At 39.0% G+C, this 21,507-nt stretch overlaps 1 protein-coding gene across 1 annotated transcript in view; it reads left to right on the top strand.

Annotated features, from left to right (window-relative positions):
* LOC149070760 (fibronectin type-III domain-containing protein 3A-like) overlaps positions 1–15,538 on the top strand; it is a 125,302-nt gene extending 109,764 nt beyond the window's left edge. The window contains exons 13-25 of the mRNA XM_089248785.1: positions 158–244; positions 876–1,014; positions 1,166–1,228; positions 3,384–3,496; positions 4,709–4,814; positions 6,220–6,392; positions 8,114–8,317; positions 10,665–10,739; positions 10,832–11,085; positions 12,722–12,922; positions 13,057–13,223; positions 13,724–13,851; positions 15,039–15,538. Coding sequence (XP_089104911.1) covers positions 158–244; positions 876–1,014; positions 1,166–1,228; positions 3,384–3,496; positions 4,709–4,814; positions 6,220–6,392; positions 8,114–8,317; positions 10,665–10,739; positions 10,832–11,085; positions 12,722–12,922; positions 13,057–13,223; positions 13,724–13,851; positions 15,039–15,377 — 2,049 coding nt within the window. The 3' untranslated portion in view covers positions 15,378–15,538. The remainder of the gene's footprint in view (positions 1–157; positions 245–875; positions 1,015–1,165; positions 1,229–3,383; positions 3,497–4,708; positions 4,815–6,219; positions 6,393–8,113; positions 8,318–10,664; positions 10,740–10,831; positions 11,086–12,721; positions 12,923–13,056; positions 13,224–13,723; positions 13,852–15,038) is intronic.
* Positions 15,539–21,507: the final 5,969 nt, after the last annotated feature.

Here is a 21,507-nt window from a genome sequence, read left to right as displayed (position 1 = left end):
TACTTACCGTATGGAATAGGCTGCATTGTTGAAGCTAATTTTAAATCTGACTGGCATATTGTATCTTCAAAGAAATAAATCGTGCTTGATTTTTTTTTTTTTTTTTTTAATATCAGTTCTTGTTTTAGGAGTTTTAAAAAATGGTTTTTTTTTTCAGCGGCATGGATTCTTAACTGCTTATAACGGGAGAGACACATCATTTGTGTGTAGTGGCTTGAGGGGGAACACAGAGTATAAATTCAGAGTAAGTAGCGAAATTTTTACTTTTTGTCTCCGTTTTTTAAATATTGCTTTATCGGGGCTTGACAAATCGCAGACGCCAGATTGCAAAGGTGACTGAAAATATCGACATTAGCACCTGAAATTTGCTATGTGTGACGACTAAATTAAAGTCTGAGAACAAAGCAAAACTTTCAGAATTTGTGTAATCGTTCCCATCAACATGCGAGAACACAAAGTCCTTCAATAGCCTAAAAAAATTATTTTGGCTGTTCTTGGGGGGGGAAAAAGTTTGGCTCCTTGTATATATTTGGCTGAGGCCTACTTTCTTTTTTCAGTTCGTCAATCCCTGGGCTCTATAGTTGTGTCTCTACAGAGAGCATGCAGGCCTTCAACAGGGTACTTGCATAACATGAAAATTCAAGCATTTGCCCTCTTCACTTTGAAACGTACAAAACAGATGGCACCATTAGCTAGAATATCGAAACAAGTGCAAATCTGAAAACATAAACATGTTAGGCATATACATGCAACATATTTTGGCATGTGCCAGTTCGTTGGAAGTTCAGCATGAGATGCACGTACACTTAAGTAGTAGTAGTCTTTTTATTATGGGATGAGCACGATTGATTTTTCCTTCGAAAATCTTTTCACAGCTGTGTGCGAACAATGAAGAAGGGTCAAGTCCATGGAGTAAAGTCGTAACTTATTTCACACTGCCAGATAAACTGAGTTGTCCAGGCAAACCCATTCCAAAAGGACGAATCCACGCATCCTGCTTCAGGGTCTCTTGGGGTGAGTTTTTGTTTTGAAAATTTATCTTTTGTTTTCAGTTAAGAACAGTGTTTAAATCCGGAATGTGTTAAAACACAACTGTATTATTCACACTGTTAAAATTTATTTCAAAAAGTTTCATTCTCTTGATTTTTTTGATTTAAAATTCCAGATTCTCCCAAGGACAAGCAATCAAGCATAACAAAATACATATTGGAGGTTGATCGAGGCTTTGGTAAGAATATAAATATATATATTCTGTAACTATTGAAATTCTCGGGTGATTCAAAACTAAGCGTATAAACTTTTAGGGGATGTAGAAAACACAAAAACAAAACAGAATCACATAGGAATGTATGACCGGAAACCCCAACCTGATCATATGGAGGATAAACAAAGATGCAGAAATTGAAAGTCAATAGGGGGGGGGGTAAAACTCTTTATTTAATGATACTTTACACGAGGACAGTACGTGTACCCAACAAGTACTCAAAGTTCTTACCATCCACAGTTATGCACATTTTTTTTTTTTTTTTTTTTGTGATGAATTCCTATGTGATTCTTTTTGTTTTCTACCTCCCCTAAAAGTTTCTACGTTGACTTTTGAATCACCCTTTATATTCTGTACCTATTGAAATTCGCAGATTCGTTGCTTTCAAACATTTTGTTTTCTGGGCTGCATTGGAAGAAGATAAACTGTGACCTTGCCATGCGGAAGATAGCTAATTTGAGCATAGGGGTGAAAAACAAAGTGTGTGAGAGACATATACAGAATGTTCCACTTACAAACTTGGAGGGGAGGTAGAGAACATCGTTAGGAATCATGATCACATAGGAAAGCATGGTCGGAAATGCCTCCCTCAAGTGCTAAAGAGACATAAAGACACAGTAAGGACACAATAGTAGTACACAGTGGAAAGCGCTTTATTTTACCCAAAAAAAGAGTACAATAATAGTTACAAGCATCACTGGAGGTGTTTAAAATTTTTCCCATTGACGTGGATGCACACATGACATCTACACCGCATGGATTACCGAACATTTTCAAAGGTGTTGCTTATTTCGTGGATCTTAGCAGCAGTGATGGTGATTCGTGCCACCAAGTTCCTGGCTGAATCTACTGACGATTCATGAACAATGGCATTCAAGGCACCCCAGAAAAAAAATGAAAAGAAGATAAATCAGATGATCTGGGGGGATATTTGACATAAAATATATGTACTTTGCCTGTATAGCGTCGCCTATCCATTTCCGACCATGCTTTCTTATGTAATTATAATTCCTAATGATGCTCTCTACCTTCCTCCCAAGTTTGTACAAAGAGCTCTGGGGAACCCTGTATAGTGGGCAAAATGACTGCTTCTTATCATTCTGAATAGTTCACAATTCTCTTAATTGAAGTGTGTTCCATAACCAGGTGGAAAATTAGAAATTTGTTTCTCCACATGCTTCACATTATATGTCTCTCTCTCAGGCATTGGACTACCTTTCTTATGTATAGCTAACCAATGACTGCCCCAATAGGTCATCATGGGCCGATGTTGTTTTGATTTTATTTTTTACATCATAAATGCACCGATAACAACCACGACTATTTATTTTACATGCATATTTGGAATTCGATTAAGTTGACTAGAGTCGCACTAAGGGGGTGTGTGACAGATGCAGCCACGCAGGGCCCCCGCGCTTGAAGGAGTCCTGCATATGTGGTAATATAAAAATAAAGTTTTTCTTTTTTTACAATAGAGCAAGGTAGCTATGTTTAAACTGTAGAAATGATTATTCCAAATAATGCATCGAATAAATGAGAATTATATGCAACTCGAAGGATTTTTCCACAGATCGTTTTCCCTTCAGTCTCCTCATCTGGTAATGGTGGCCCTGGAATTGACCTAATCCCAAGGGATCTTCAAACACTTTATTTGGCCTTGGAATCAATTTAACTCGTATAATAATGCAGTTATTATAAACTCTAATGGAAACAGTCGACAGATTAAGCGCAACCAATTGTTCAGCTAGTTTTTAGACCCTTAACGCCTTAGTTTTCAATTATATTTCTTTCCCTCCATAAATTATAAATGCCTTTTTTCTAGTGTCTATTTTTTAGGCATTTTTGTGCCTGCCTATTTCAACCATTTTTAGTGCCTAAACTTTTGCGATCTAATAATGACCCTCCCCTCCACAGAAAGAGAAGGGAGGTAAATTTTCATATTTTCTTTCGTCTTTCTTATCTATTCATATTTTTTTATGGGACTCTCTCTGAGAAGTATTTCTCTCTAAGAATGTATTACTGCATCTATAAATGAAAGCAACACTTTATGGTATTTAAGAGCAGAAAGAATGTTAGTCATAACACAATTCAATTGATTTGTAACATTTTCCTTCAACAGGGTTCGAAGCTGTGTATACTGGTCCAGAAACAGAATTTTTCTTGGATAACCTTCTTCCGGGCACAACTTACAAGCTTAGGGTAGCGTGCATCAGCTCCACGGGCCACAGTCCAGTAAGCAACTTGGTATATTCTAGTGTATTTGCGAATTTTATTTTCTATCATGTGCAGGTTAACCCTGTTTACATGACTCTCATTTATACAACACTCAGGTTTAGTCCTGGTACATATGCCTATGAGTTTTAATGATAAATATTTTACTTATACACTAGCTAGACCATCAAGAGGTTGAATAGACACTCACGATTTGGCGAATTCGATCTTTCATTTATTCATCAATTATTTTGTCTGATATGGCACAATGGCGATCGGCAGCGCAAACCCTGGTTGAGGCCCAGAAACCATTGTTGCCTGACCGTTATTTTGCCCAGCTCTGATAAACTTTTAAAGTAAGCCATTGTTCAAGTCAGGTCCTGTTTGGTATATATGCCAAATTTGGCGATGATAGATCTAAAATTGTAGATTTGTACAGAGAACATACACACACACACAGAAAATCAATTTTATATATATGGTCGTGCAACTTCAGTTGCACAGCGTTTGTTTTTGTTTGGATCAGAGGAATAATATTTTTATAAATGGAATCCTAAGTTTGCTTTTTAAAATTACATAAAACATGTCTTGGAAATCATAGCCCCAAAAGCCAATAGGTTTTTTTTGTGTGTTAAGCACTCTAAAGGCAAAAATGACGTCAGAAGTGAGAACTTGTGCTTGTTGGGAGCTTTTCTGTTTCACTTTTATGATACTCAGCAAGTGAACAGAGATTTATTTCATTGTGACCGTAAGTTGTTGTCTTGGTGGGGGTACCGTCACCTATACTGCAGTTTTTACTGAACAGTACACAAACACCCTGTATAATGTGGTTTTCAGGAGTTCAGTTTTGTATACATTATATATATTTGTTTTGCCTTAAGTATTTTTTGTATATGCAGATAGCTTTTAAACAATAAGAAAGTAAGAACACCAAATGTTTTTTGGAGGGTGTTGATTCTAATTTGGAACTAGGTTTCATATCTGTATGGCTTATATATTTCTCATTCATACGATGTTTTGATTTGGTGTCGTGTGTGTGTGAAAGTTGTATAAACAAGGTTCTACAGTGTTTAGGTTCACTGAGCGAATGAGATTTGAAGCTGAAAGCTAATTATTTACATTCAAAAGTTACGAAAGAAAATCCTTTGCATCTGTTTATTTGATGTTGGTTGTGTATTATAGCAAAAAATAATTGAAATTTATGAAATTTCCCCCTCCATTCTTGTCGAACAGTATTCAGAAGCGAATGTAATAACAACTGCTGCTGTATGTCCTGGAAGGTGTGCACCGCCAAAATTACAGAGCAAGCCTGAGTCTTCCTTTCTCTGCCTTGAGTGGGGTGAGTGATGTTCTTTTTTCTCAAAGTTTTGAGACAAAGTGTTACCTCAACAGGTTACAAGCAAAAAATATATTCATTAACAGAGCGTCAATCCCTAGACATATGCTTTAACATTCGACTTAAAATGCACAAGAAAAAAAAGTTCGTTGGAGGCGCGAGAGCTTAACCAAGGATAATGATGTCACTCTTCGCTATTCTTATGATAGTTTTCAACAGCTGACTGATGCTAAGATGAATTTAGGTAAGAAAATTTAATTGCCCTTACAGAGAATCGAACCCACGTCCTCTCACTTGTCGGATGAGTGGCCTAGGCCGCTCGTGTGTTCTAAACTGGACCGTTCTGCACACATCATCCTCGGATCTGTCACCGTCTTTACGAGCTTTAGCCCTGAGTTAGGTCCTGCCATCCATGAACGCTCCCGCTCAGTGCAAACATGCTCTATGGAAAGATTGAAAATCATTGCCTTTGTAGTCTAGGGTGCTTTTGCCTGCAGATGCTCACCCTGCAAGTGAATTTTCTCTTTTCTGAATTCATGTTCGCATCAACCAGCTGTTGTAAACCTTCATGTGGATAGTGAAGAGCGACATCACCCTCAGATAAGTCTCCATCTGGTGGCAGTGTGTGCAATTATGAGCTTTGGCCTGAGTTAGGTCCGACCGTTCCATTCAGCACACATGAGCTCTAAGGATAGAAAAAAATTGGCATGGAACATGCTATCCCGAACCTCACTCAGTCTTTGGATATGCTTATGCATATGGTGGTGCCAAGCAGTGAGGACAAAAATACAATAATAATTATAAAAAAAAACATTTATTTATTAAAAAGTTTCCCACACTCGTTCCATGCTACATGTTAGGAACAAACTAAACTTTCAAATCAAATTGTGGCTGTATATTGTAGTAATTTTTTGATAAGCACTTACTCAAAGAACCCCAGTGTCATGCCTTCGTCGCTCATGAGAGAGAGTGACCTTCACTGAATTTTGGCTGATCCAAGTGTTGTGGATCGTGAAATGCGGCCAGTGTAAATAAAAAGTCTTGCCACAGAGAGCAACCGGCCCACAACGATACAATTATTCAATCATTACACTTCACTTGTAGTTAGAAAAGCCTATGGCAAGTGGGGCGACAAAACACATAACAAGCATTACACAGAAACAAACTTCAGGTTCACAACACGTAGACACACATTCCAACATGTACCAATTCGGTAGAAGCTCCGCAGAGGAATGTGGACGAGGTGCATGTGTGGGTTTAGTAGTGGCCAGTGTAAATATACAAATATAAGGCCACAACAGGCAAAAATGCCGAACGAGGTGTCTGAGAAAAAGATGCCGTAATAGATATGGATGTCATATATTTCTAAAACAAATATATGTTTAATTACGTTTGTTGTTATTCACAGCTCATCCAGAATATGATGGGGGCGCTGCAATCTCAGAGTATGAAGTCGATATGACGAGTCCAGATAACATCACTCTACAGGCCTACAAGGGGTCTGAGACATCGTGTATTGTCAACGGCCTGTCTCCCGGAAGACCGTATCTCTTCCAAGTTCGAGCTTTTAACAGAGTTGGGGTGAGAAGATTCTTTTTCTCCATTTAATTGTAATTCCATCATCATGTATAAGGGTGGATCAAATTAAAACGGAACAGTTGTTATAATTTGTTTTGTTTTTTATGAGTGGGGGCCAAACTTTGGAAGTAAGGAAGGCAACCCATATACTGCGAAATGGACTTGCCCTGGGTAGTCACACCGAATCATGTGATATGTGCTGGCGGTCGGCCAACTGGCTGGCAATCGGTTGCTTTTCCATATGTGAAATTTTCTTGCAAGTAAAGGGGAGCAACATGGGTTCAAGAAGAGTTTGCAAAGTGCATTGGCAAACTGAGGCATTGTACGGCGAACATGCACTGTCATTGGCTCGTGCACAGGACTGGTACAAGCATTTCCACTGTGCGTGTGCACTCAACTCCCACCTTCTTGCTGACGTCTCTTACGGTGGGTCATCTATTTGAGGTGATTATCTGATATACTTCTTTGACCAAAGCGTCCGTGTTCACAAGGTGACGTGGACCAAGTCGCACATCATTCACAAATTCCTGTCAACAATGGCAATGCATGTTCACCACACACTGCTTTCATTGGCCAATGCATTTTTTGTAACTCAAACTCCTTCAGCCACTAAAAAATAAATTGCATCGCGTTGCTCATCTTTACTCTCAAACATTCTGAAATGTGTAGAAACAACCAATTGGCTGTTGGTCTGTAGTGTCGACTGACTGCCACCACATGACTACCCGGGGCAAGTCTATTCCGCAGTAGGGGTTGCCTTCCTTATATATCTGCTGTACCTCTACACAAAGTTTTGCCACACCCCTACAAAAATAAACCAAATCATTATGGCTGTTCTGTTTTTATTTGATCCTCGTATATTTTCGAATGGCATTTGTACATGAGATTTCTGTTCCGAAACCTAGTTCTAATGCAGTTTTCATTGTACAGTTAAACCTTTTTAAACCAAAGTAATTTTTTTTTATGTTGGACATTATCAAATCAGTGTTTTGTCGGTGAATACAATTTTCTACTTTGTATTGATGAGGTTCAACTATATTTATTTTTCATATTACCGGATTTAACCATAGATAACTAAACTTGAATCATTGTTACTCAGTAACTATATCTAGACGTGCAAACTTTTAGAACCAATACCCATCCCTTGATAAATGGTTGCAGATAAATGCTAAGTAAATGAAGTCATCTCTTTGCCAGTTTGCTTAAATGTGGTCACCGAGACACTTTTTGATGGCTACTCAACAGAAGTGAGGTCTTCAACCGAGTGGGTAGTTTCCTTGAACTACGGCTGCCCTCTATAGGTGTTTTTCCCCAGTGGCAACGATAGTCATCGATATCGTGAAAGCTCAGAGAAAATCTACATAATTTTGAAAAAAAATTTCTTAGATTTTCTAAAATCTGTAGAAATTTTTAACAAATTCGGAGAGCTGGAGGGAAGGCAAAACTTCTCAGGCCTACAGCCTAAATCTGGAGAGTTGGCAGGTCGGTAGTCTGTTAGACGAATGCTTAGTTACCTAGGGTTAAATGTCATCATTGTAGTTCTTGTTTAATGGCAAGTTACATTCAATTTTGAAATTTTCAAAGATTAATTTTGTATTGAAGGTGTGTGTGCGCTCAGGCTGAGACAAAATTTCACGCATCGTCTAAACGAAGCTTTGTATTTGCACTCAGTATATGGACTTCTGAAAAGAAAAAGTCAAATAATAAGCATTTTTTTTTTTCAGGCTGGACCCTGGTCCGATCCGCTCGAAGTGGTCAGTGGAGCTGGACCTCCAGATGCCCCGAGGAACTTCTCTCTCCAATGTTCCTCGCCGCACTTATGCGTGCTGACATGGGAGGAGCCAGTCAACAATGGTGCGGCCGTCACCAGCTATCAGTTGCAGATGCATTCCGATGACAGCTCTGACGAGGAAGAAAATTTCAGAGAGGTAATGATTGAATCTTACCTGTTTATATTTCCTGTTTGAACCAAGTCTCCCAGATTTTTCTATTCCAGCTTCTGGATTCCCAAAAAGTTCTCATAGTCACATCCCCCGTGTCTTTGTTTCTTGACAAGTACAGCAATTTTCTTGCGTTCCTGAGTGACGTGGCAGTAAGATGGTCGAATACCACAGTAAAGGTTACCATCAGGTCTCAGTTTGCACCAAGGAGAAGAATATAGGTAACAAGATATTTTCCCTGATGAGCTTCAGGTGACCATCAATAAATGATGCCTTCATTTCCAACCTGATTCGTTAATGGCAGTAAATTGTGTATAGCGATAGGGCCAGAGTTGGTGTGTGGTGAAGTAGTACCTTCATTGCTGCTCGCCACACTTTGGAACCTGAGAATCCCTATAAGCAAATTCTTTATCCGAGGAAAAAGGAAAAGGTCGCATGTGCAAGATCAAGAGGAATAAGCTGGTTGTAGAAGTATGAGAATGAGATACTTTGAAGGGTAATCTGACACCAGGAGGGATTTGTGAGCTACTGCGTTATCGTGATGGTGCACCCACAGCTTGACCTTCCAAAGATCTACTTCACCAAACACCAAGTTTGGTCACATCCTGTATTGCAATTTACTTCCATTAATTAGATGGGTTGGAAATGAAGGCACTATCCATTGGCATAGCTGCCAAGTCTCCCGAATTTTTCGGGAATCTCCCGAATTTTAGCTTCATCGCTCGACATCCGGAAAAGTTCTTAAATCTCCCGAATTTTTACGAAAATCACAAAAATCCCTAATTGTCCCTTAAAATTCCCTACTTCATTAAAAAAAATCCCCGCTTATGAAAACAATCCCTAAGGAATTTCTTGTGGGGCATCTTTTTTTCCCTTTCGAAATGACGTCACACGTCGTAAATGGGGAAATTCCCTTTTTAAGGAAGTTTTACAAACCCTCTGATGGTAACAAGAAAGTTGTTTGTCTTATCGTGCAGGGAAATAGCTTAGCAGCCAATAGTCCTGGATAATAATTGAAGATTATAGTCACGCGCATGTGGTCAAAATTTCTTTTGTTATAACGTGCGATATAACAAAACACGAATAAGCAATATAATGCGATATAAGCAAAAACATATCTAATCAATTTTAAAGATACTTATTCCGATGAATTTCCTTTCATCAAACGTTCCAGAAGAGGGCCGACTTTCCCTTTTTGTACAAGTTGTGTTACGGACATAAACATCGGTTATGGAAAGACTACCATCATCACTCGTGAAATGAAAAAAAACCCATCAAGCAAGTGTCACAAAAAGTCAGTGTTCTTCAAAAATTGACGGTGTTTTCCTTCATCATCCGATGATTTTGGGGTCATTCGCGCCGAATGTTTGTTCACAGCGTTTCGGATTGAACAGAATATTTATTTTTACATCATTGAAGTTTTGGCCTCCAATTTCACTTGTTGTTTGCGTAGGAATTTTATTCCCAAGGGTTTAACTTCCACGTGTGTAAAATCCCTATTTTAATTTGACTTCAGTTTTTGAGTAGGTATTTTATTCCCTATGCTCTAACTTTTATATTTGGAAAATCCCTATTTTATTTGGAAAAATCCCTATTGTATTTATTAGGGAGTGTTTTTAGCATAAAATACGGATGTGCGCGAAAATCTCCCGAATTTTCATTTTCAAAAGTTGGCAGCTATGCATTGGTGGTCGCCTGTAGCTCGTTAAGGAAGATGTCCGATTTATATCCTCCCTCAGGTGAACCTGGGACTGTGATAGCAACCTTCATGGTGGTAGATGAGCATCTTACCACCGCGCCACTCAGGCATTCTTCCAAAAATCTGGTCAATTGCATCTCATTGAATCATGCAGCCATTTAAGGATTCGCGGGTCCCTCCTGGTATCAGATGGCCTGTCAAAACATCACATTCTGGTACTTCCACAATCAACTTATTCCCCTGATCTCTCCCGACGTGACTTTTTCCTTCATCCTCTGATAAAGAATTTTCTTAATGGACAGCGATTTTCAGGTTCTGAAGAAGTGCAGCGACAAAGGCACTGGCCAGGTGTGACAAAAAATCTGCATTTACATCTTTGTATGAACAATGGAAAAAATTCATAATTGTGCACGTAGTTGCTTCGAAGGAAACACCAAATAAACATGTTGTATCTGCATTTATTCTTCCTTAATGAAATAACTCTCGGAACTATTTGATTGGTGTACTAGAGTTACCATTTTCTAAAAAATGGTTGAATGATCCTAATATGGTTTTCTGAAAGCTGGGAGGATTTTATCTGCTTCTTATCATCCCCCTCCATGTTGCAATTAACAATTTATTCCTTCTTTTTTTCAGCTTTATGATGGTCTCGTCTGTAGGTATGAGGCGAAAGGTTTGTCGCCCGCAACTCACTACTACTTCAGAGTGAGGGTAAGTGATGTTCAAAACGAAAAGTTTGTGTATGCCTGACTGGAAATGTTTTGAGGCGACCATTTTTCCCCTGACGATTCTCTTTGTTTCAGGCTGTGAACGATGCTGGTCCTGGTACGAACAGCGAGACCTTATCCTGTGAGACACCCGCTTCAGTTCCCGGTGCAATATCTAAGATGCGAGTATCGCCTACGGCAAATTCGTTGTATCTGTCGTGGAGCGAACCGCAAAGGAATGGCTCTGATATTTCTAGTTACAATGTCGAGTTGGATGGTTGCAACTACAATACAGAAGGAGACGTACCCGAGCTCTGTATTGTAGATCTAACGCCCGAGACTGTGTACAGGTAACTCATTAATCTTTCCTTCTAAGCAAAAGCAAGAAAAATAGCTCTAGTGATAGTTAATTAACTAAATTTTTCCCTTTGCTAAATCACCAAGCTAGGAATATTAATGGCACCTACATTTGGGAATAATAACCGAAAATAAACAACCACCAGGGCTAAGGGAGCCATTGGGAAACTGGTTATTGGAGTAGGAGTACACTGTGGCAGGGCTGTCTTAAGAAATCATGCCCCCCAGGCAATATGATCTTTATGAGGCCTCTTACTTTTGGCTAGAAATGACCGCCTACTAATCTGCATGCTTACTCTCAAAAAATCTTTTTAATCAGATCTCATTTTCGTAAAGTCCCCGGGTCGTGACTTAAAACGGCACTGCCCTATAGGGAATTAATCTCGAAAGTAAGGGGAACGTAGGTGAATCAGTGTTGGAGCAAGGAACCCGCTGCTGCGAAAAGTTTAAAAAAAGTGATGGCTTAATTGTGTGTTCCTCATTGATTTAGATAAGCATAAAATGAGAAGGGAAAAAAACAAAAAATCAACGTGAGAATCTGGTGCAATAGAAGTGAAACTTCTAGGTTTGACATGACTGAATTCACCTTGATTAAATAAAATTTTAATTATTTAAAATTTTAAAAATTTAATTTTAAATAAGATTGATCTTGTTGACCCTTTATCTTTCTTAAACTTTCCCCCCCCCCCACCCTTAAACTGGATTCACTTTATCTAACTTACCCCTTAAACCCCCAAGACACCATCTGCCGTGTAGAATTCTAAGGAGTTTGGTGTCATATGGAATCATAATTAATCTCCCATTGTAAATCCCATGTGTCGTACATTTCTCACAAAACGTTTTTGGCAGAAATTGGGGTTGTCTCTAAATCAGGGGGGGGGGGGGGCTTTAGTATAGGAGTGAAGAGTAAGAAAGAAAAGTGAAGCGTTCTAAATGTATTCTGCTTTATAACAACACAGTCAATTAAGAGCTGGCACTGTGACATCACAAAACTTGTGTTCGCTTGCAAAATATACTCTCGTGTGATCAGGGAGTGAGGGGTCACAGGGTAGGGAAAGGTAATAAACTGTCTTTGTCCAACACACAAACCATGCAAACCTCCCCATCCAACTTTATTTTCTCACACTTCCAAATGTCTATTGGCACCACCACGACCCATCTGCTTCTCAGGACTTATTCTATTAATGGGTTATTCTATTCAATGGGTTTTCAAGAAAAAGAAACGTTTCCCTTTTATGTGATGAATTTCCTATTTCCCCCCCCCCCCCCACAAAAATTCACTCCCCTGGTGAAAGAAGTTTCACTTCAAAATTTCTGGGGTAAGGGGCCATTCAAGTATTACGTAAGCAGATTTTCAGCCATTTTTTATCTCCCCCCCCCCCTCCCGTCAGCAAACTTTTGTCAGCAGCTTAGAATATTTCATATCTTCAAAAAGGGGTGGTTGATGATGTAAGCAACCCTCAAATCCCCCTCCCCCCATGTCATCAAAAGTCAGCAAATCCGAAACGCTCCCCCTTGATGCTGAGGTAATACTTGAATGACCCCCCCCCCCCAAGATGCAATAATGCTCTTGTTTCTCACATTCCAATATATGAAATGTTTTTTCCCCCCCACATCTCTGCTTTATAGGATACGAGTTCAAGCAATCAACGGAATCGGTGAAGGTCCTTTCAGTGATTTCCAAGAAGTCTCTACGCTCAAGTCACCACCAAACCCTCCTCATCTCGAGTGCATTTTCTCAGCCCACAACAGTTTGAAGTTGAGGTGGGGCGATGGCAGAAATGAAGAATCTATCAATTACACTCTCGAAATTTCCAGCAGGGCCAAAAGGTTGCTTTTCTTTTCCTTTTTCCAGTTTATTTTTATTTATTTTTTTGAATGATTCCAAAAGCCTAAAAATTTAATCATTTGTGTTCTCGATGATGAACAAATTGTTTAGTTTACATGGAATACTTTATTTGCAGCTTTGTGCCAATATATCATGGGACAGGATTCAGTCACAAAGTGAACAGGCTCCAAGAGAACACTGCCTATCATTTCCGTATCTGTGCCTCCAGCGAGTCTGGTCCCGGTCCTTTCTCAGAGACATACACGTTTCGCACGAGTCTAGCACCTCCGCCAGTGATCAAAGGTAAGTAGAGATTGGATAATAACGCAGTGTCACTATACAACTTCAGTGTACATCTCATTTATCTTTCATTCATCCCACCAAGAGCTTGGTGTGCTAACCCCTCGGGGGAGGAGGGACTTCCGGGAGCAGAAATGCGATCTGCATTGCTTGTTTCCACATATTTCTTTGTCTGCATCCAGTGAAAGGGTTTATAGTACAGTTCCAATGCCATTTATGGGTTTTTTACTGCGCAGATCACTTTGCGATGCATAAAAGTAAATCTTGCCATTTGAATTTTGAAATTTTGTTTACTGTAACCATAACTGCTAGAGCTACGTTTTCGTTTTTCTCTTCATTCATGAACGCATATTCTGATACACCTATATAGTGAACTTCATTCACATTCATTGATTTCTTGTGGTCGCTAGGGGTTCGTATACTGGCAAAATTATTTTATGACCACCCTGTATTTTCATATTTTCATTTTAACAATTCTGATTCTTTTATTTTGTTTGTAACAGCTCCGAAAGTTAGCAACATCACAGAGAACAGCTGCCTCGTTGAATGGACTGGTGCCAAACAGGCGACGGGAAACAGTTTCTCATATCAGCTGCAGCTTACCACAGATTGGAGCGCCGAACCTAAACCAGTGAGTGTTATTTCACCTATCTCAAGATTCGTGTGTTTTCATTATCAATAAAAAATATGTAGGGTTACATTTTCTCTTTATACTCATGTGGTTAGTGCATAAATTTGGAATTTGATGGACCTGGGGTTAAAATTAGTAGAACCTCAGGCCAGTGTTCGTGATGGAAATCTTTCTATCAATAGGGTCACTTGTGTGGCTCTGTCAATCCGACCTACATAGCAGGATATAGAATGTTTTTTTGCCTTCTTACAGACGATTCCTTGTACAAATGAAATTAAGGCCACAGACCCCCCTTGTGACCCTTATATCAATGAAATGAATGCTACAGACTTCCTTGTGACCCTTATATCAATGAAATGACACAGACTTTGTACCAATGAAATAAAGGCCGCAGATCCCTTGTAATAATAAAACGACTCCAAGGATATTTTGTACTAATAAAATGAAGGCAATGTATCCCTTGTACCAATAAAACATAGTCTGAGGATTTCTTGTACTAATAAAATGAAGACCGGGACCCCTTGTACCAATAAAGTGAAGGCAATAGATCCCTTGTACTGATGAGATTAAGTCTAAGGATTTCTATGTCCAGACCAGACTCGAATTTTTCGATGGTGACTGGCCCTTAAAGTGGGCCATTAGACAACAAACAGGCTGGGGCCCCTTGGGGACCCCCGATGAAGGGACGGAGGATTTCTATGTACCAATAAGATTAAGTCCATGAATTTCCATTAAGATTAAGTCTATGGATTTCTTTGTACCAATAAAATTAAGGCTGTAGATCCATTGTACCAATAAAATTCAGGTTCTAGATTCCCCTGCACTAATAGGGGGGGGGGGTGGATCCTTTGCACCAACAAAACAAAGGCCACAGACCCCCTTTTTCAGAATACTGTTCAGTTTATACTATAAAAATAATTAACTATTTTTCTTCCAAGTTTGCAGTATGTACAGGTTCTCAAAAAAATATCAACGAAAAAGGCAAATACAAGGAGAATACAAAACTCCTCCTGGGAGCTTACCACAGAGAGAAAAAGTTTTGTATTCAGAAGTACAGGCAGTTTTGTATTTTTCTTGTATTTGCCTTTTTCATTGGCGATTTTTCTGAGTAGTATTAGGAAAAGTTTACTTACTCTTCCATCTACAGGTTCATTTATCAGTTATTCATTATTCCTTCCCTCTCAAAGGTTTACCAAGGTCTGGAAACAAAGTGCTCGCTCACAAGCCTCGAACCCTTGACTCAATACACGGTTCGCGTGGCCGTCATCAGACATCACCCGGAAGAAGATCTGATCGGGACGCCGAGTCCCACGACTTCCTTCACCACTCTGACTGTCGACAATGGGTGTTGCAGCAGCAGCAGTGCCTCGTCCTCCGTAGTTGTGCCACAAGCGACGTCGTACTTGGAGCGGAAGACTCAGCGGGACAAGCAGTGGGCCGCCGTCTTGGTCTCCTTGTTCACTTTCCTGGCTTTCGGATTGGCCGCTGCCCTCGAGCACACGCTCCATCTCAGCGGTAGCACATAACCACGAGCTCTTTCTGTCTTTCTCTCTCTCTCTCTATGTTGTCTGTGGTTCCTTTTTTTATACATATACATTACTGTTCCCCCTTTCCTACCTCCCTCCTCCTTTTCCAACAGTTTTATCGAGAAAACGAAGAAATGAATTCGTCTGATTGGATATGAGAGAAAAAACAACGAAGAAATCAAAAAAAAAATTTCAATGAAATTTTGTTCTGAGGTGTGCGCGTGCTATATATATAATTATTATAAAGGTCTATCAGAGATTGTTGCATGCTGCTGCCATTGCTGCAACAAAACCGTTCTCATGACATTTAGGTTAACGTCTCCGTTGGATAAATCCTACTCGTATTATGTTCTGCATATATATTATACATTGTCGTAAATATGCTTTATACATATATATATATATTAATTTTACGAATTTATACGAAGCAGCATTTTTTTAAGTGTTTGTATCTGTTACACGAAAACGGGAGGTTTGTCGTTTCCAGCTAAAAAGATAGAGAAATATTCTTCTTTTTGTTTTATATTATATATTATTTTTATATTATTCTACGTGTTATTATTATTATCATCTCGCGGGTGCTGTTTCAGTTACACTATCTCTCTTTCTAGCTTTTTTTTTATGTTTATATATATATATGTATATCGCCGTTTCTTTTTTCTTATATATAATTGTGTAAAGATTATTATCGATAGGAATATAATGAATTGGTTGCACTGTCGTTGAATCTAATATAATATTTAATATGTTGGTTATATATATATTATAATTAATCGCTGAGCTCGTTCTTTAATCGTTGTCCGTCGCTACTCTTGTCCGATTGTACCGTCGTGAGCAAGAGCAGGGTAATGGAAAGGCGTGTGTTGTTCCGTAATTCTTCTTTCGAAGGAGTCTGCGTGGTTCGATAGCCCAGGAATGGACCTTCTTTGGCGTTATTCGGCTGTTATCGTTTGATGGCTAATTCTAGAACTCTTCTCTTTTTATAGTGAGCTGTTTTTGATTATGAAAGCACTTGTTGCACGTTCGTGCAGAGCTATCATCAAAGTCTAAATATTTTACCTTTTTTTTTCCTCATCAATTTTTTAGGACGTTTCAAAAATTTACACGCATGAAATGGAAATCAAAATTACCTGATTAAATCAAAATCGTTGAATTTTAATGGATATACATTTTACATTAATTAATCAATATTGTTGTGAGTTATTTGTTTTGTTGATTGCGTCTCTGTGGACTTATTGCTTGTCAGTTCAGAATCTGTCATTCTGGAGTTGTGCCTGATTCACCTACATTAGCTGACATGCCAGGAAACATTAAGATTGACCAACATAAAAACACACAGGGTGTCTACCATGGAAAAGTCGCGAAATGAGAAAAAAGTCACGGAAGTCAAGAGACAATGTTGAAATAAGAAAAAGTCACAGGAGTGTGACGAATCGATTTTCGGTTCTTTTCAAGTTTGTGTGCTCAATTTTAAACTCTCTGCCCCTAATCAGACTTCCTTCAATCTCTCGGTAATGTGGTCGGCTAAACATAATTTTCTCTGGTTTTCCATCTTCAAAGCAGGAATGTGGACAGTTTCTATTAAAAAATGTCCCCATAGTGAGCAGCAGAAACAATCTAGGTTTCTATTGTTGTTCGTCATTGCGCCAAATCTCAACTGAATGTTTCAGTTTGCAAGCAATGAAGTTTTTTTCCGGTCTTACAACGAGAGTGTTAAACTGGTGACATCCAGATAAGAAATATCGAGGAGCCAAATAGGTCAAGGAAGTTCCTGAATTTTTCTAGGGGTATGTGTGGGGTAAACAGATTTCATTATTATCATTATCATGAGTCATTCATTCTTGTTGTTGCTGGGTACCCATTAAGCACAAACTATCTGAAGCCTCAGTCTCTGTGCACGATTGTGTGTGTATGGATCCTACGCTAATGTTCATGGCAGTTGACAGTGTACGTACAGTTATGCAGAGATTCGCCTTCACCAACATATCCACACAAGAAATTGTTTCATCGATTACGAGCTTCTTTCCACAAAGAGGGAGGTCCGCCATATTTTGTCTGCCACTCCGAAACTGGGCACATCACTTGAACACAGTGCTTCTTTTGAGGCACAACTTGTATTCAATGAAAAATTTCACTTGCTGTCACACTTTCTTTGCACATAAATTTTATAGCGCCACACTGTCCTTGCTTGGGTGTATCCATCACACACCTCTGCTCTTACAAATGGTTGCTGCACAACACGTAGCAAAGTTGTCTGTGGAAATTTCGTCACATTGCCAGTTCACATGTGCTACCGTCTTGTGGCCGCATGGCAAATATTCCAGTTGTTACAGGCTATGGCTGTTCCACTTGAACTATCCTCTGGATTACACACACACACACAGTGACAATTGAGAATGACGTGACATAGCTGCCGACTTTGGAGACTAAGAATTATGAAAGATTTTTCTCAAATGGATTCAAAGTCTGTTCAAAAGCAAATATGCAATGAACTCCCTCCCCCCCCCCCCCCCATTTGGAAAAAAATTGACATTGTGCTAGCCACATCGCCAGTCATTGCCAAACAGTAGGTTAAATTACCTGTCTTGATCATGAAAAGAGTGAACGGTTGAGAAAATTCAAAAAGTTTGTCTCCCCAAAGCAGAATATGCCGAAATGTGCAACTTACTTTGCAGAACAACCAGTGCTGTTGCACAACAATCTGGAAGACTTTTAAGAAAAGTGTAGAAAAACGCTATTATGTATATGCGAATTTTTACCGCAGAACATTTTAAGTCAGCTGAGGGCTCGTTGCTTGCAGAACAACGCAAAACATTCTGCTTTGGGGATTGGTCTCCCTTTCCCTGAGTTTTATGGCATGCCAGATAATGCGGGTGAATACGGTAGAAAGGTTTGTCATATGGTGAATCAGCCCCAACCATTCTCCGCTCCAGCCAAAGCTATCATTCGAGCTTTTCCTGCTGAAACTACATTAATTTTTTGCCATTATCCCAAGCCTAGAAAATTCAAAAAAGCTACAGTGGAGAGTGCTACGTGTTGTGGGAAAAGTGTTTTAAAGAAGTTTTATCTCATCGTGAAAGAAATGAAAAGTCAAATCCAATCAACGATTCAAAAATTTTAGCGTAAACGTCCCCCCACCCCCTACAATTATGTGTATAAAAGAAATTTAATGTGCAATGTTGTCGATAGATTTATGTATTTGTATGTGTGTTAGGGGTTTGATGTGTAATTAATGTGCCGAAACATTAGCGATGATATTGATTTTTTTAATTGTGTATGCGAGAAGAGTTTATACGTGTTAGAAGGCTCCGTTTACAGTGCTTTTTTTTTAAAACAAAAACTGTAGCAAAATGTCACGATGAAATGTTATGTTATTTTAATTCTAGGAATGATTATGCACGAGAAAGAATTATGGGAAATTATGTGTCAAAACTATTTTTTATCTGTGGGGGTTTTTTTTTATAGTGACGTGCTAAATTGTGCCAGTAGTAGTCTTGATGAATTACGCTCGTTTTTGTATTATTTTCTTCTTTCAAGCCGGGTTTTCCTAGAAATAGGTTTTTGCTGCACGTGAGCCGAACGGGATCATTTCGCTTAGGCAGAAACGTGTTAAATAATCACGCTACGCGTTTGTGTTTTTGTAGCGTGCCGCATCAGCTTATGGCGGCTATATGACATATGGATTTGGCATCAGCTACTCTGTCCTCTGCATGCTTCGTTTTGAAGAGTAAGTGAAAGAAATCCACGAAAAGAGAAGATCAGTGAAGCGTGTGGCGCACAACGTATTTCTCCTCCGGAAGCAGTTGGTGGCCAATCACGCCTGATGTAAAACGCTGTCGTGAGGCTTTTTGCACTCTGTAGGAGAACAGTCGAACCACTTTTCGTATTGGTGAGTGGACAGCGTGTCACTCCGGGCGATTCACACGGCACAGAAAACTTGCTTCTGGGAAAGCCCGGCTTTAACAAAAAAACAGAACACTCAAAGTGATGGTTTTTCTTTTTTTTTAACAATGCTGAAGTTTATCAACTGATTGTATTCGTGTCTGTTAATGGTGATGCCTCGACTGTTGTTGTTGTTGTTGGAAAAAAGAATCTGAGCTTATTATCATGGAATCATAAAATTATACTTGAAATTTCTGGAAGGGAAAATTATTTGGAATTTTTTTTTTTTTAATTAATCTCGTTTGAATAATACGAAAAGTCGTTCAAAAAAAAGCATGTCTGCTTTTCACTTCATGATCTATGTTTCGTTTTTGTATTTATTAGGGAAAATCCATTAACATATCGATAAAAAAATATGAGCATGTCACGAAATATTTTCATCTTGTTATGGGGAAGGCTTGTTTTTTTTTTTTTTTTTGTCTACCTTCAATGCAATGTCCCGATCGGGAAAATCCTGAAGCATCTTGGTTGTCTTATCAACACGCATAAATTTTAAAGCCTGTATGGCGTTTTATTGGTTTAGCATTTGGGGACGATACAGCCAGAGTGATTTGCCTTGTGCAGATGTTACTGTTGGTTTGTGTTGTCGAGCCTTTTGGGAGCTGGATGTGTTGCTCGTCCCTTCCACTTCATTAACTGTCTAATGCCCAAGGCGGGCCAAACATGCAAACGGCCCAGATAAGCAGTATGTTTTGGAAGCTTTTCCTGAACAGCAGTGAAGAAGATGAAAACTCTTGTCAAAGGTGTTCCCGCCTTTGTCAAGAGAATGAGGAGAAAGAAAGTAGTCAAAACTTAAGACTCGTCCACTCTGAGAAGAAAAATCTGAGGATTTTCCTTGAACCTGTTAGTTCTCATGTCTGAGTATTAAATGCTGGTTGTTCACTGGAAGCAGGGACAGGCTAAGTATTTAGTGGCCCAGCGCAAAAATAGCTTTGCAGCCCACTGAAGCTGGTTTTCCAATTTTTCCAGTGTCCATGTGCACCCTGGATAGCTTCACATTGGCACCCGAGAATAACTATCGAACTACTATTTCATAAGGATTAAAAAAGCCATTTGCAAAAAACAATTGGACAATAGCGCTGCCCAATGAAGCAAAAAATTGGAAGGTGCCCCAGGGACCACTGCTCTACAATATCTGTACGCAGAGAACTATAGAGGAAAGGGTTGTCTGCTCTGGAGTCTAGAGAACCGATTTTCCACCCAGGGCCACAACTAGATACTCTTCCCACAGGAGCAAGCGTAGAATTTTTTTTTTTTTTTGCCTTCCCTGTGTAATTTTGAATAATTTGATTAAAGGAAAAACTTAGCGTCCCATCTGGTATTGCACCTGGGACACCAAATCCACCCGCGCACACCCCTCTTAGCACAGGGAAGGCCTGAGGGTTCCCTACCTTGGACAGAGTTTTAAGCTTTTCTATTTCTTTTCAAAGAGTTTAATAAAGCCAAAATGTGGAATCAAAGCATTTTTATCCCAGGTCCTGAAATTTAGCGGCCTTCACATCTGCTCAAGTCCGGCCCTGACTGGAAACTGCAACGAACAACAGTATACAACATGGCTTGTTTTAGCTTCCAGTGGACGACCGGTCAAAATTCAATGAATTTTTCTCTTTTGACGTGTTCGGGGATTCTAGGCATCATTTGAAATTATCTCGTAGCACACTGAGGACACTGCTAAATGGTTTTGCAACAAACTATTTGTACAAAGCAGCTGTTCTGTATCAACCCAGACAACAAAATAGACTTTCTTTCAGAGTAGTTTCTCCGAAGTCCATACCCTAGTTCCTTACGGAAGCTATTCATGTCGAAAACTAAACATTCAGCAAGAGAAAGTACGTATATGCATGTAATAACAGTTAACCAAGCCAGTTGCGTTTCTTATCTTTATCGAAATTTAACGTATATATATTATATGTCAAGTTACGCATGCAAAACACTTATTACTATTATTACCTTTGCCGTTGGGAAGAATCGCATAATTAATTGAGTTCTATATATTATACTATATTGCTGGGCATTTGTTGAAATGAAAAGTGATGTTTCGGTAATATATATACAATATATATATTTTTTCTTTTTTTTTTTTATAATCCGTGGAATTAAAGGGTATTATGTAAAATAATATATATATGAAAAAAAATATATACACATTTTATATATAATATATATATATATATATCGAAAAAAGCCT

This window comes from Pholcus phalangioides, unplaced genomic scaffold (genome assembly GCF_987345545.1).
Source record: "Pholcus phalangioides strain wild (caught in Gottingen) unplaced genomic scaffold, Ppha-v1.0 ptg000020l_1, whole genome shotgun sequence".
Lineage (NCBI taxonomy): Eukaryota > Metazoa > Arthropoda > Arachnida > Araneae > Pholcidae > Pholcus > Pholcus phalangioides.
This window is presented reverse-complemented; position numbering and strand designations above follow the sequence as displayed.